Source organism: Notamacropus eugenii, chromosome 6, assembly GCF_028372415.1.
Source record: "Notamacropus eugenii isolate mMacEug1 chromosome 6, mMacEug1.pri_v2, whole genome shotgun sequence".
NCBI lineage: Eukaryota > Metazoa > Chordata > Mammalia > Diprotodontia > Macropodidae > Notamacropus > Notamacropus eugenii.
The window spans coordinates 378,422,328-378,436,739 of NC_092877.1; the positions used below are offsets into that span (position 1 = coordinate 378,422,328).

At 42.1% G+C, this 14,412-nt stretch overlaps 1 protein-coding gene across 7 annotated transcripts in view; it reads left to right on the plus strand.

The window, feature by feature from the left end:
- The window catches only part of FARP2 (FERM, ARH/RhoGEF and pleckstrin domain protein 2), a 101,496-nt gene that overhangs the window by 42,488 nt on the left and 44,596 nt on the right, over positions 1 to 14,412 (plus strand). For all 7 annotated transcript variants that reach the window (XR_011969171.1, XM_072618757.1, XM_072618756.1 and 4 more), the window contains 7 exons: positions 1,095 to 1,173; positions 3,488 to 3,585; positions 4,831 to 4,945; positions 8,063 to 8,210; positions 10,833 to 10,928; positions 13,005 to 13,168; positions 13,480 to 13,548. Coding sequence is in view for 6 of the 7 variants with exons in the window: in XM_072618757.1 (XP_072474858.1) it covers positions 1,095 to 1,173; positions 3,488 to 3,585; positions 4,831 to 4,945; positions 8,063 to 8,210; positions 10,833 to 10,928; positions 13,005 to 13,168; positions 13,480 to 13,548 (769 nt within the window). In the remaining variant the exon portion in view is untranslated. The remainder of the gene's footprint in view (positions 1 to 1,094; positions 1,174 to 3,487; positions 3,586 to 4,830; positions 4,946 to 8,062; positions 8,211 to 10,832; positions 10,929 to 13,004; positions 13,169 to 13,479; positions 13,549 to 14,412) is intronic.

The following is a 14,412-nucleotide window of genomic DNA, read 5'->3' on the forward strand; positions in this document are numbered from 1 at the left end:
TAAGTTACTCTATTAGAATGATTTTCTCATAACTTTTCCAGCTTCTGTACTCTGGTTATTTCTGGAAGCACATTATTGTACTCCTTTGCCATTCCTGGCACCCTGGTTCGTTAGAAGTTCTTTTGTGTACAATAATGCACATTTGGGAAATCTGACCTCTAAGAGCATGATGACTTTAAAGAGTTGTATTTCTGTACTACAAACACTCGTCTCTCTGCACATTTACTGTGAGCTTGAACACATTGAAAAATGTCTTATTTTAAAAATAAAATTGGGCACTTTAGTTTTTCTTATGATTAATGAATCTTCTTAATGAAAATTGAGGGGTGGAGTGTTTCTAGTTGGGACCTAACTCTTCAAGGCAGCCTCAAGTAGTGTCTGTAGTCCCAGTTTGTTCACCAAAAAACTTGGACACATGAGCTGCTCTGGTATCCTGAGAATGATAGTATGTATAACTACAAACTCCCTGGAGACCAGGCCAGACCCTGGCATGGGAGGCAGAAGACTGGTACTCAAGGTTGCCTCAGGTATTTGCAGGACCAGGACAAGAAAGTAACTTCCTAGAGACCCAGGAAAATGGGCTAAGGTTGTGTGTCACTGATTGATGAGCTGTGTATCACTTATCTGTACCAGCAGAGAGTGTTTGTGATGGTTTTGTCCAGTGGTGTCCCACTCTTTGTGACCTTATTTGGAGTTTTCTTGGCAAAGCTATTGGAGTGGTTTGTCATTTCCCTCTCTAGCTCATTTTACAGATGAGAAACTGAGGCAAACCAGGTGAAATGATTTTTGCCCAGAGTCACACAGCTAGGAAGTATCTGAGACCAGATTTGAACTCAGGAATAACTATCTAGTCTGCTACCTGGCTGCATTAGGATTTCCCCACCCTGATAGAATCACAGGGTGTCCCCTCATCCGCCAAAGAAAAGCCCTAAAAAAGCACTAGACCTCACATAATGCTATGTAAGGAGAATAATTAATATTGTTGGATTTAAAATGAAATATTTTTACATTGTTTCAAAAATACCAAGTTAAACTTGTTATTTATGTGCCTATAGAAAGTAACGTTTTGGAGTTTTAAAATCTTTTTGTCGTAGGACCAAAGAACACAATGCTTCGGCTAGCTGTCAAATTTTTCCCACCTGACCCTGGACAGTTGCAGGAAGAGTACACAAGGTAAAGAAGCTGTAACTTAACATGTTTAAAAATAAAAATAAGAGTATTTAGTGGTTCTAGGAGTGGAATTAGAAAGCCAGCCAAGAATTTATGATGCAGATGTTTCTTACAGTAAAGTGAAGTTGTTAGACAATGAGGTGTTAGGGCTAGGTTAAATTTTCTTTTCAAATGCTTTTGCTAATATATTGATTAAGATCATTTAGAGAATGTTTGTAATTGGAAAGACCCTAGTACATCTATGCCCAAAGAGGTCAATATACTGATAGATATGTCTTATTTTTGCAGCATGATGCTCTTAAAATTTAAAAGGAAAGAGGAAACTTGGCCTCAAATTTTCGGTCTGTTTCTGCCTTGCAAAATAAATTTCAGTAAGAGTTCCAGTCAAGTGATATTGCTATGTTTTAGACTAACGGAATAGGCCTATGACGTCACAGTTTGGACCACCTTCCTCCTGTGTTGTTTGGAATGTTTCCTGTCACCCCTTAGGCAGTAGAGTAGGGATGGAAGACTCAGCACAGTGCAGCGGGAAAAGTGCTAACTTCCCCTGCAGGCCTACATCTATGAGCCTGTTTACTTTGCCATTCTAAAATGAGGAGAGGTCTGGAATTGGTCTGCATAATGTTGAGAAATCAAAGGACTCTCAGGAGCTGTTTGCTCTCTGAAGATACCCCTATTAAAGTGAGAGGTCCTTGAGGCCATACTTTGTGTCTCTAGTGCTAAACCCAGCACCTGGCACATAGTAGGTGCTTCATAAATATTAGTTGATTGACTGAGTGACGCCCTGTTTATTTTGGAATATCTTTGCCACTTAATACTGATGAAAAATGCCATCAAATTCTCCCAGGAAATGTAATGAACCTTCATGTCTGTTTCACAGATAACACACAAGAGGTGCTGGAATTTTGGACTCTGGCCTCTAGCGGGTTCACTCTTAAGCTGGTCAGAGAGGAAGGATGGGAAACAGCTTCAGAGAGGTTAATGATCTGACCTTATTCTAGTCTAGTCTTCTCAAAGGGTTGCTGACAATGAGAAAGACTCCTTCAGCATATCCTAATCACCCTTCTCGCATGGGTAGGCGAGACAAGTACACCGGTGCACTTCCCCCTTGGGTGCTCACTGCCCACTTGCTTTACAGAGCAGCAAACAAGGAAGGCATCTTACTATCATTAAGCTCACAGGTTAACTTTACCAATGTCGTCATTCAGTGCAAGCGTAGCAAATGTTATATTATGCCCCCCTCATCTCACAGTGCAGTGAAGCCTCGGTAGGACCGTCTGTCACTATGACTCTAGGATCCTTGGAGCTATTCTGGAAGTTATTATCTAACACCTGGAGTCTAAACATTGCCATGGCCATGGATCCTGAGAAACTAAGCGTAAAAACAGAACAAAACCCTCCTCACTTACAGCGTCCCTTCTGAAGTCTTTACGTTGCCTGATTGTGTTCCTGAAGCCTGAGATTTCCTTGGAGTTTCAAGTCAGAAAAAGTTTACGTTTGTTCCTCCTTTTCAAAATGATTGTATCATTAACAGAATGTTAGTGAAAAGAACAGCCCTATTCTAATCAGATGTTTTTTCAATGATTAGTAATTCACATTTTATCTTTTAAAAGCTTTTGAAGGATTAAGATAAGAAAGATGAATGTGAATAAAAGGCAATCACTTCTTTTAAGGTGATTGAAATGTGTGACATTTGGAGCTAAACCTTGTTCTGGGGATCCAATGCAAAATGTATGTGTGAATACAGTGAACACTGTGATCCTGAATGATTAGTGTATAGCTGTGGATGATGCTGCGAGCCAGACCCTCTTCTCTGGTCCCATAAGGCTTTCTAGGGGAGGGGGCATCTGTCAACCACTCTGGATACTGGTCCAGAAGGTTCTGATGATGACTTGGTTGAAGTTAAATGCAGCTGTCCAAGTATTGACTAGGGTGTAGGCACCTTTGCTTTATACTGCTGCCAAGGTGGGTGCAATTTTTTATGTGTAACACAAGTCCACACTAGCTTCTAAGCCTGCCCTCTGCAAGATGATGCCACGTCTGACTGTGCATGGATGTCAACAAAGCTGATTGGCTGGTTGATGGTGACTCCACCTGGCCAAGTTTATTTCCAGTTTTTTTCTGATTAGTAGGCGCTTGTTTGTGGCATTTGTTCTCTCGGTCCTCAGTGACAGCTCCTTTGGCTCATGGTCAGCTGCCGCATCCATTGCTGACAGCCCTTCCTTACTGTTGCTCCCCAGGAGCAGTGGATGCCTGGTCTGCAGATGGGATTCAAAGTTTGTATCTAAAAATAACTTTGAACACGCTCTTTCTTTAGGTACTTGTTTGCCTTGCAAATCAAGAGAGACTTGGTGGAGGAACGACTGCCCTGCAGTGACAACACGGCCGCCCTCCTCATTTCTCATCTCTTGCAGTGTTAGTATCTTTCTCCTCCCCAAGCCTGTGTGGAAGTTCAGGGAAGGTGTCTCCAGGGCATGTCTGCACCTGGAAAGCAGCAGAGGCCCAATATGTAGATGATAATGAAACTCACTGGTTGGTTTAGAGCTTTCAGATTCTCTGAGGAACCCAACAGTGCAATGGAACCCCCTGGACAAGAGCTTTTATGTACAAACTGGGGACTGAAACTCTTGGATGCACTCAGCTGTATAGGCTTCACTTTCTGTTAAAACTGTATTTTAGAGTCAACCCCATAAAAATCAGGTCATGATCCAAAGAGGTAACACATTTTAGAAGAGATGGTCCTGAATTCTAGGGTTGTGATCACCTCGAATGACTTTAGTGAAGCAAAGCATAATGACCCCAAAGGGGAGAGGGAAAGGCAGTGTTTCTTCAAATCTTGATACAAGTGGTAACAAGTATTTCAAAATCAAATTTGGTTGTAAATATAAGGGGGGAAAAACAGAAAAGTAGAGAAACAATTGAAGAACACCTCTTAGAACAGTTCAGTTTTAAAAGAAGGATAAAGATGTAAATATGAGATTCTAAACCAAAGCAAAACAAAACTAATTTCCGTAAGTTGAAAGCAAAGAGGGAGAAGTTTGGGGAAAAGGACAGGGAAACCTTTCTGTTGTCTTCCCTTGTTACCCACCACCACTTGTAGCCAAGATTCTCTCATACTGCTGACGTATCCCCCTCCTGTTGTAATGTTTTGTGGACACTCAGAGGATCCATTTCATGTTGGATTCATTTAATTAAGCATTGATTAAGAGCCTATTGAGTGCTTACAAAGATAAACCTTCTACTAGGAAGATCAACCATATACAGAGAAATAGAAAACAAAGTAAATGCAAGATAACTTCAAGGAGGGTGGGGAGAGGACCAGCCATTGGGGATCTCAAGAAGGCTTCGGGAGGGCTTTGAGTTGGAGAAGTATCGTGCGTCTCAAACTCATTGCCAAGACAGGTTTGGATTTAGCTTCACGTTTCCTCCCTGCTTTGACAAAATGAAACAAGAAATTCTGACTCTCTAAAGGTTATTTTGATGGACTGCTCTTTTGGGATGGGGGAAAAGGTGTTTGTTTTAGGAAGGTCTGTGTGGTTCATTGAAGCCTTTTAGCCCTTTATTGGGCATAAATCTCATCTCTTGTTGGTTCTTTTTCTGAGTTTACAGTTTACTGTTTTTTAAAAATTTAAACAAGTTGTTTTGTTGATTTTACCTCAGCCGAGATAGGAGACTATGAGGAAACTGCAGACCGAGAACATCTTAAAATAAGTAAATATGTGCCAAACCAAGAACGTATTCAAGAGAAGATTCTAGAATACCATCGAAAACATATGTAAGCAAAAGCAGCTTTTGATTTTTGAACATTACTGGTTATATTTATTAATTGAGCATAGGAGAGGGGGACTGGTAGGACGGGAACTTGTTTACACAGTCATAATATGTATTGGAAATCAGGGTTCAACGGGGGCGGGGCAAAGCAGGAAGCGAATGATAGCACGAGAAAAGTCAGTAAAGAATCAGAATCAGTAAACATTTATTAAGCTCCTACTATGTGCCAGGCCCTGGGGACTAAGAAAGGCTTGACAATACAGTCCCTGCCCTCAAATGATGTGAGGAGGTAAGAGTTTCAGGTGAGTTTCATCATCTTGCAGAATGTTGAGTTTTTGGAAGTAAAGAAATCCCGGAAATGAGAAGGAGAATGTCCTGGAAGCACTGCTTATCCAGAAGGTCTTAGGGACTGCAGGTGTGAACGTCCTTAGCAGACAGGGGAGGAGGCTGAGACTTGCAGAAGTAGAGCCACCCAGCTCCAGGACTCCAGCTCCAGAACGCTAATCCTTTTGTTTTTGTAAAAATCACCTATGCTAAATGGACATTCGTAGCCACTCTTGATGTGTTCATGAATTGAGCCTTATTTTTGTGGTTTACTAAATGGAAATGTTTAAATATTTTCATGTAATGTTGCCCTCTTTTCACTTGTATTTTATAGTAGATGATAAATGTATAAATGAAAAAAAAGTATTTCTTAAAACACTTCTTTTGGGCTACCAGTTTCTGCTCTCAGAGAGATTCTGCTCTTAATTGGGAAGGACAGTGCTCAACTCTAGGCTAACAGATCCCAAAGTCCTCAGGTGCATGGCCAGGCGGGGTTCCTTGGGGAGGGGTCCATCTGGAGGTCACATGACTTTGCCTGGGTGTCTGGAGCAGTTGGGGTGACCTCAGGCAATAAGACCTGGCCATTCTGCTCACTGGAATGCCTTGCATGAGTGATTCTCTGCACATATTAGCAATGTTGCTCCCTCTGTCCTCTCCCACCTTGGGGTGGGCTCTGGAAGCACCCAGGAGCCAAAGGGGAGTTTGTATTAAGTTGTAGTAGCACCCCGTTTATCTTTAAAACTTCTGATGTGAGTAGTCTTACCTCAGCAGTAGAGGGAGGATCTTGCAGGAGCAGTGTGCCATAGAGAGTAGAGGGTGCCATAGAGACTAGAGGGAGGAGTCAGAAACAAGGTTAGGACTGGACACGGACACCTGGAGGAGACAGGGAACCCTAGGGAGTGAGGGGAGTGGTGACCAGTGTCAGGCAAGCTGGCCTTTGGAGGGACTGATCCTCAGTGGAAGAGCAGAAGGTACACAGTCCTTGCCTCAAAGGGAGTCTAAAGAAAAAGGAAATCTGAATATTGCCAGCATCTTCTTCTTTGGTGGGGCTGGAAATTCTCCTCAAGGTCCTGGAAATAGAAGATTTGTCCTTATTTGGAGTAAGAAGAGGGGACAGGACCAGGGGCCCTTTTTCAAGAAGAAACTTTGGATAAGACCAGATTTCATTTTTAACAGTTTTCAGTGTTTTTGGAATTTGTGACAATGAAGATGTAAAAATGTATCCATGTTAGAGCATCACCCTTTGTGCCCAGACTGTGTGTCTGCCACTTCTCAGGCTTCTCTTGTTTTTAGACCCCCTCCTAAGATCTTAACTTTGCCAGCTGGGCAGGACCCCATTATTGTCTTAGAAAGGCCCATGCAAGCCTGGGTGTACGTTTATATTTTTAGCTGCTCCTCAGTGTTTATGGTTCCTCTTTTACAAGAAAGAAATCCCTCCCCCCCGCCCCAGTCATTTTGTAAAGTCTCATTTTTGATATTTCTTGAAGTTTTCCACTTGGTCATGCCAACACTTTCTCCTTTTTCAGTCAAGACAGCCTGTAGCCAGTCCCTGATGGTGAAGGGCATTCATTTTCTTTGGCGGCACCAGGCTCAGTTGGATCCTCAAGGTTATAGAAATAACTTTCCACCAGACCATTTAACATAATAACACTTCTCTAGCTTTTGGCTGCCCACGAGTGGGGGAAGATGGTTAATAATAGTGAATGAAATGGGGGTTGGGGGAGGACTAGATCCTGTTTATATCTTGTTTGTACCCAGTTGTTTGCAGGTTGTCTCCCCCATTAGACTGGGAGCTTTTTTTGGTATCCCTAACAATTTGTAGGCACTTCATAAATAAACATGTATTGACTGAGGAATGATTGGAGATATTCAATAGAGGGAAGGCAGTAGCTTTAAGGAGAATCAGGAAAGATTTCACGCAAGGTAGTGTTTTAGCAGGGAAGGAAGGAAACCTTGGAAGGAAGCCAGGGGTCGGAGGAGAAGAGGAAGGAGAAGCATTCTCTGTGTGGCCAAATAGCCATTGAATACATCCATAGTCTGGGGATAGAGGCCAGTGTCCTGTATTGCTGAGTACAGGGGAGAGAGGGAAGGAAGTGTGTGTGGTGGGGAGGGGGCTCTGAATGTCTGGAAGAGCATCTTGTGTTGGAGTCTGGGAGGCTATAGGGATCCTGGAGTATACAGAACAGGGGAGCAACCTGGTCAGATCTTTCATGTAGTGCATTTGCCCCAAGGGCCAGACAAACAACATCCCAGGACATAATTTAGTTCATGGCTCCCAGTTGGCTTGTTAGTGTGCCCTAGTATTGATGGGAGAAATACTTTTCCCTATGGGGGGACTTATTAATCTCTTATTTTTAGAAGGCAGTGTTTGCCAGTTGAATAACATGACTGCTAGAAAAATTGCTAGGTAGTTAATCCTTTCTTAGTGAGCTTTGGAAACAGGGTAATGCCTCCTGAGTCTCAGAACATTTCCTCACTTTCTATGTGAGTTTTTCTCTGTCTGTATATAATTTTCTCTGCCTGTATATAATTTTGTCAGTCAGCTACAAACATCCTGGACATTTACTGACTCCACAGATGACATTTACCAAGCAGAAAATTTACTCTAGAGTGGAAGGTAATTTAGATCATTGTAATGAACTAGGGTTCAAGTCAATCTAATCAATCAGTAGGTAGGCACTTAAATAGAAAATCCTGGTGTTTCCTGTTAAATTATGGAAGGCTCTTCAACTCTGTTAGAAGTCGGTTATTTCTGAAGTTGTACTAAAAATTGCTCTCATGTTATTTTCCATTAAAGGGGCCAGACACCTGCTGAGTCAGATTTCCAGGTACTTGAAATTGCTAGGAAGTTAGAGATGTATGGGATCAAGTTTCATCTGGCCTCTGACCGAGAAGGGACCAAAATTCACCTTGCTGTTTCTCACATGGGTGTGCTTGTATTCCAGGTAGGTTTCATAGGGGGAGGGGTGTTAATGACTTTTAAAAAAACTTGTCATCTTCAAATTTGATTTATTTCTGTGTCTTATAGTTATCTTATGTCTTAAGCTTATAAAAATTTGGTCGAAATTCATCTAATGTAAGAGTTGAAATCAATGTCAGAGGTCATCGAGTGTAGCTGCTCACCCACTGTAGGAATTTTTCTTGAGTGTTTCTGACCAGGAGCCTACGCTTGAACACTTTTAGACACAAGCACTCTAAATTTGTTTGCAAATTCATGTTTGAATAAAAATCTGCCTCCCAATAGGTTCACTCAGCTTGTGTCAGGTCCTGGTAATAAATGTTAGCAAGCCTTCATTAAAGATTTACACATGGTAGGCCTCAGTTCTGAGAAACTACGTCTACCATCTTCCACCTCATGGCTCCTCAGATGCTGATGGAAGCCATCAGCATTGGGTGACATCATTCCTGGCTTTTCACCTTCATCACCTCTCTGTTCTTTGTTTGTCAGTATCCCCTGTAAAACATCATGCCCACTTCAGCTTGGTGTTGTAGGTGTGCTCTGGCCAGCTGTGCGTTTTGGTCCTCTGCTTTTCACATTATATAGGACTGTAGCTCTCTGGGATCTGTCAGTGAAACACAAGCTTGTGTCAGCATTTTAAAATCATCTTATTGTGGTCATCTCAAATTCCTGGTCTTTTTCATATGAATTGCTGCCCTGTACCTGCGTAATTGATTATTTGAGTCTGTATTCAGGACTGTATATTTATTGTGATTAAATCTGATTTTGTAAGTTTGGGCCTAGGTTCAGCCTGTCGAAATCACTTTGTGTGCCGAACTTAAACGCTGATTTTATTATGTTCCAAATTAAGCGAGAATGTCGGCATTTCTTCCTGAAGGTGATGTTGCTGAGCTTACGGAAGGCCCTTTGTGTACGTTGTTTGGTGTGCTCATTTCCCACGTATGCCACATTCTATTTAGCACATGAACATAGTATTGGTTTGCAGTAGATATATCCTTAGCAGTTAAAAGCAGAAAGACACTTGAGTTGTGACCAGAGGTGATTTAATCGTCTTCTCAAAAAAGATCAAGAAAAGGAATCTGAAAATCACCACTTTGGAAAGTTGGGGACCGAAAGGTGTAGTACAGTAAATGAGCCTGGCTTTTAAAAAAGCTTCAACACTTTGGTCCTAATCAGAAAGTCTGAACCGTAGCTCGAGGACTGTAAATGTTTATTTTGTTCATTCTTTAAAACCATGAAGTTTCTACCAGTTATTCCTTTTGATTTAGGGTGGGAGCTTAGATCTTGAGCTAGTAATTTTCTGTTTTTAAAAAGAGAAAAATGCAAGCAAAGCCAGCAGCTGGAAGTGATTTCTGTGGGGTCCCTTGGCTGTTTTGGCAGTTCACTTGAGCAGCTGAACCTCCTGGCTTTTGCTGTGTGCCAACCCTCAAGCATCCTGCCTGAGGACCCTCCCATCCTCAGAGCCTGGAGCCCCCAGAATGCAGGGTTTAAAAGCAGCATTCATGGTGCCTGCCTGCAGCGAGGAAGCACTTTTGTGGCTCAGTGGTCATACAGCAGCTGGCCAGCGGGGAGGCTCTTTTGGCTTCTCTTCTCAGTTTCTGCAATGACCAGAGGCTTCTAGAAGTCAGTGCTGTCAGTCTCTCTGAACATGAACAGGAATCACAACTTGAGCTGCTGCTTCCCCTCTCTGTCATGGCAGAGAAGTGCATCAGTTAAAGGACCAGGGAGTCTCTCGGACTCCAGAGACCCTTAGAAAACTACCTTTCCTATGCTCAGGCTGCTGACCCTGCCTGGTGGTGCCGCTCAGGGCCCAGTCTCCTGGGATGTAAAAGTTTCAGAGGGTATTTTCCTTGAAAATAAGATGAGCCTTCAGAGAAAGTGGGCTTTAATTCCTCGGCCCCCAAAAAGCAAGGCAAGCATCATCAGCATATTTTATGATTAGATGTAAAATAAGAGCAGCAAGCATGTGCTAAATATTCACTTCTGCCAGGATACGGCATAATAGGCACCGGTTATAAGCCACTTCTTTGGAAAGTCCGTTCTTTTCCTTGACTTTAAAAATTATATCATATTCATTGGTTAAAGCATGGTTACTTCGACCTTCAGCCCCCCTGCCTGCCCTCCTCTCCTCACAGAGTTCACCTTCCATGCACGTAGTAAGTGTTGTGTTTGTTGTTCCACTTGCTTTACAGTTAGCCTCATCTTGCCCAGTTTCTTAACAGGCCAACCTGGTCTTAGTCCAGCTGCTGCCTCCACCCGCTTTTCATCTCTGTCTTTGTGTATTACAAAAGTCCTATTTGTACATAGAGTCTTATCAAAGGATAGGAATTACAAGGGGACATCTCTTGTACACAGATTTAGGCACTTGAAGTCTTAAAAAAAAAAATCTGTGGTTTGGTACATTTTGTATTTATTACCTGTCGAATTTGTAAAATTAATCAGTCATTGGCATTGGATTGGGGGTGTGTGTGTGGGGTGTGTGTGTGTGTGTCTGTGTGTGTGTGTGTGTGACAGAGAGAGAGAGAGAGAGAGAGAGAAAGAGAGTTTTAGGGTAAGTGCTTATATAATAGCAAATGTGTTGTTAACTATTTTGTTTTTTAAAATGTAGGGGAACACCAAAATTAACACCTTCAATTGGTCCAAAGTCCGTAAACTGAGTTTTAAGAGGAAAAGGTTTCTTATTAAACTTCACCCAGAAGTTCATGTAAGTGTTACCACTATATATAACCTCTTTGTCTGACCCTTTTCTTTATCACTCAGAAACATTTATTTTGCTGGAATCGATTTTCCTTTCTTTTTTTAATACATTATTTATCTTTCGTTTTCAACATTCACTCTTAACTTTTCTTCGCCTCCTTCCCCTTGCCCCTCCCCAAGATGGCGTGCAGTCCAGTATAGGTTCTACATATACATTCTTATTAAATATGTTTTCACATTAGTCATGTCGTATAGAAGAATCCCAATGAATGGGAGGAACCATGACAAAGAGAAAACTTAAAAAAAGAGAGCAAATAGTATACAGTTGTTTTAGGTCCTTGCATTGCTGAGAAGGGCTAAGTCTATCAAAATCAGTCATCGCACAGTGTGACTATATACAGTGTTCCCCTGGTTCTGCTTGCTTCACTCAGCATCAGTTCACATAAGTCTTTCCAGGTTTTTCTGAAGTCTGCCTGCTCATCATTTCTTATAGCACAATAGTATTCCATTAGATTCATATATCACAATTTGTTCAGAAGTTCCCCAGTTGATGGAAATCCCCTCAATTTCCAGTTCTTGACCACCACAGAAAGAGCTGCTGTATATATTTTTGGTCTTGTGGGTGCTTTTCCCTGGAATATATTTTTCAAAAAAAGAAGTGTTGTGTAAAAGTCTGCCTGATGGGGGCAGCTAGGTGGTACAGTGGATAGAGCACCAGTGCAGGAGTCAGGAGGACTTTCAAATCTCACCTCAGACACTTGACCCTCACTAGCTGTGTGACGTTGGGCAAGTCACTTAAGCCCAGTTGCCTTATCCTTGGTCATATCCAGTCATCCTGATGAATATTTGGTCACTGGATTCAGATGGCTGTAGAGGAAAAGTGAGGCTGGTGACCTGCACAGCCCTCCCTCACTCCAAACAAAGTCAAGTGCAAGTCATGTCATTATTTCTCTGATGACTTGGTCTTCTTCAGCAACGAAGGACGAACACACACTTGCCTGAGACATGATATACCTTTCGGGACAAGAGAGATCTTCAGAATCACTTATAGCCTTAGAGGACATGGGACTGTCAACATTCTCTAATCTGATTCCTGCTTCTGTAGATGAGATTAAAATGTGGAGGTTCAGAGAATTGACCTAGATCACACCCACTATCAAGGCTTTGGTCCAGAATGGTCTGAAAAGTCTTTCTAAAGGCAGCATTAGAGCAGGCCCTTTGTTTATCTGTGACTGAGAAAAATTGATCTTTATTGTTAATTGAAGGGGACTTGACGACCACCTTGTGGGAAAGCAAGCAATTTGTTTATTTTTCAGACTCCATAAAAGTTGATAAATCAAAGTACTTAATAACAGTTAAGCTTCACTTTTCAGAGGACTTAGAGAAAGATCACACTTGAAAAGGTTCTCCAGAAGTACAATGGCTGCGTGAGAGGCCCAGATCCATTGTCAGGAGCAGTCGGCCAGTAAAGAGCCACTGGCCTGCTCATTGGACTGATTCTGGAGATAGTCGTGAATGAATTTGTGCTGCTCTCAGCTCTGGGACAAGAGCAGCCCTGAGGACTGACCTTTAGAGCAGAGAACTGCATCCAAAGTTCAGGAACATAGGAGATCAGTAAAAGTCAAAGGCAGGCTTTATCGAGGCGTGCAGTTTGCTTTTCATATGAGCTGGCATCAAAGCCACCATTGCTCATTCAGTCTCTTATTGGGAGAGCCAAAAGAGCATGAAGATTACAGAAAAAGAAAAATACCAGCAAATGCCGTTCTTCTCACTAAGCACAAAACAAAATAAGGGTGCTGTTTTTCTTAGTGGCATTGCCATAGTAAAGAGAGAATAAGGAGGAATTCTAGATTATTTTATCTAAAAAAGCCATTAGAAGCAATTACATTGTATTTCAGAGCCCTATTTATGTGTGCATTTAGCAAAGCTAGCTTTAGCATCCGCACAGAGATTTCCAAAGGAGGCATTTGATTATTTCTCACTTTATCATCTCTTGTTGTGGTTTGTTTCTTGAGTTACTTTCCTATATGTTTAACCCTTTGTTCTTTAATGAGTGACTTGGGGCCTTTTATTTTGTTTCCAGGGCCCATATCAGGATACGCTGGAATTTCTTTTGGGGAGTCGAGATGAGTGTAAGAACTTCTGGAAGATTTGTGTAGAATATCACACCTTTTTCAGACTTTTTGATCAGCCCAAGCCAAAAACGAAAGCGGTCTTTTTCAGTCGAGGGTCTTCATTCAGATACAGGTAATGGGTCTTATTAGCACTCTTTCCTTAAATTTCTGTAAGATACTAGAGAGATGTTTACTGAAAGAAAACTATTGTAAGATTTTCTCCATACATGTAAGAAATGTACTAACCGTGTAAAATGTTACATGGTTAGTCAATGCACACTTGACCTAAGATTTTAAAAAATGATTTCACTGAGATAATGAGAGGATCAAGCTTGTTCCTTGCAAGGGGAGCTGGAAGGTGCTTGGAGAACCTTGAACTGGAAACATTTGTTACTGTAAAGTACTTGGAATAACTCATGTTCAACATCTGAACCTTGTCCACAGTGGAAGAACCCAAAAACAATTGGTGGACTATGTTAAAGACAGTGGGATCAAGAAAATGCCCTATGAAAGGTGAGCCCTGGTTGTTGTGTGACTGAAATGCATTGACCCCATTTGTAAAAACTGAAACTTAAAATCTTTAATGAAATGCCCCAGGAAATGTTTTATAAAACACATTTTAGAGTGTTTCAAGACACTGAGGTCAGGAAACATGGGATTGAAGTGTTTCTTTTCAGATGGTGGAGCTGAGTTTCTGGGTTTGATGTCAACACTGACCTTGTGATCTCCATAAGGCACAGCTTGGACTGTGCCATGTCCCTGTCTTCCTAAAAAGGGTCCCCTCCACTAGGCACTTCCAGGCCTCCACTGCAGGGCTCCCCAGGCCAGACAGCCTAGCTGTGGCCCATTTTGGCCTTCCCTCTTAGGTCTCTAAGCCTTTGTTGTCCCACCTTCTCCTTTGTCTCTGACAACAGTAGCCTTGATGACTCAGCTTGGGGACAGTTGGCCTGTATTTCACAGTCTTAGGTGCCTGGCATCTTTGCCAAGAAAACCCCAAATGGGGTCATGAAGATTTGGACATGCCCACACAGGGTCACACTTAATTAGTAAGTAAGTGTCAGACACAGGATTTAAATTCAGGGCTTCCTGACTTGAGATCCATCACTGTATCCATTGTGCCTTCTAGCTGTCTGGAGGCATTTTGTTGTATAATTGTTGTTCAGTTGTATTTGACTCTTTGTGGATCAATTTGGGGTTTTCTTGGCAAAGATACTGGAGGGGTTTGCCATGTACTTCTCCAGCTCATTTTACAGATGAGGAAAACAGAGTGAAGTGACTTTCCCAGGGTCACTCGACTAATGAGTGTGTGGGGCTGGATTTGAACTCAGGTCTTCCCGACTCCACACCCAGCATTATATCCACTGAGCCTCCTAGTAC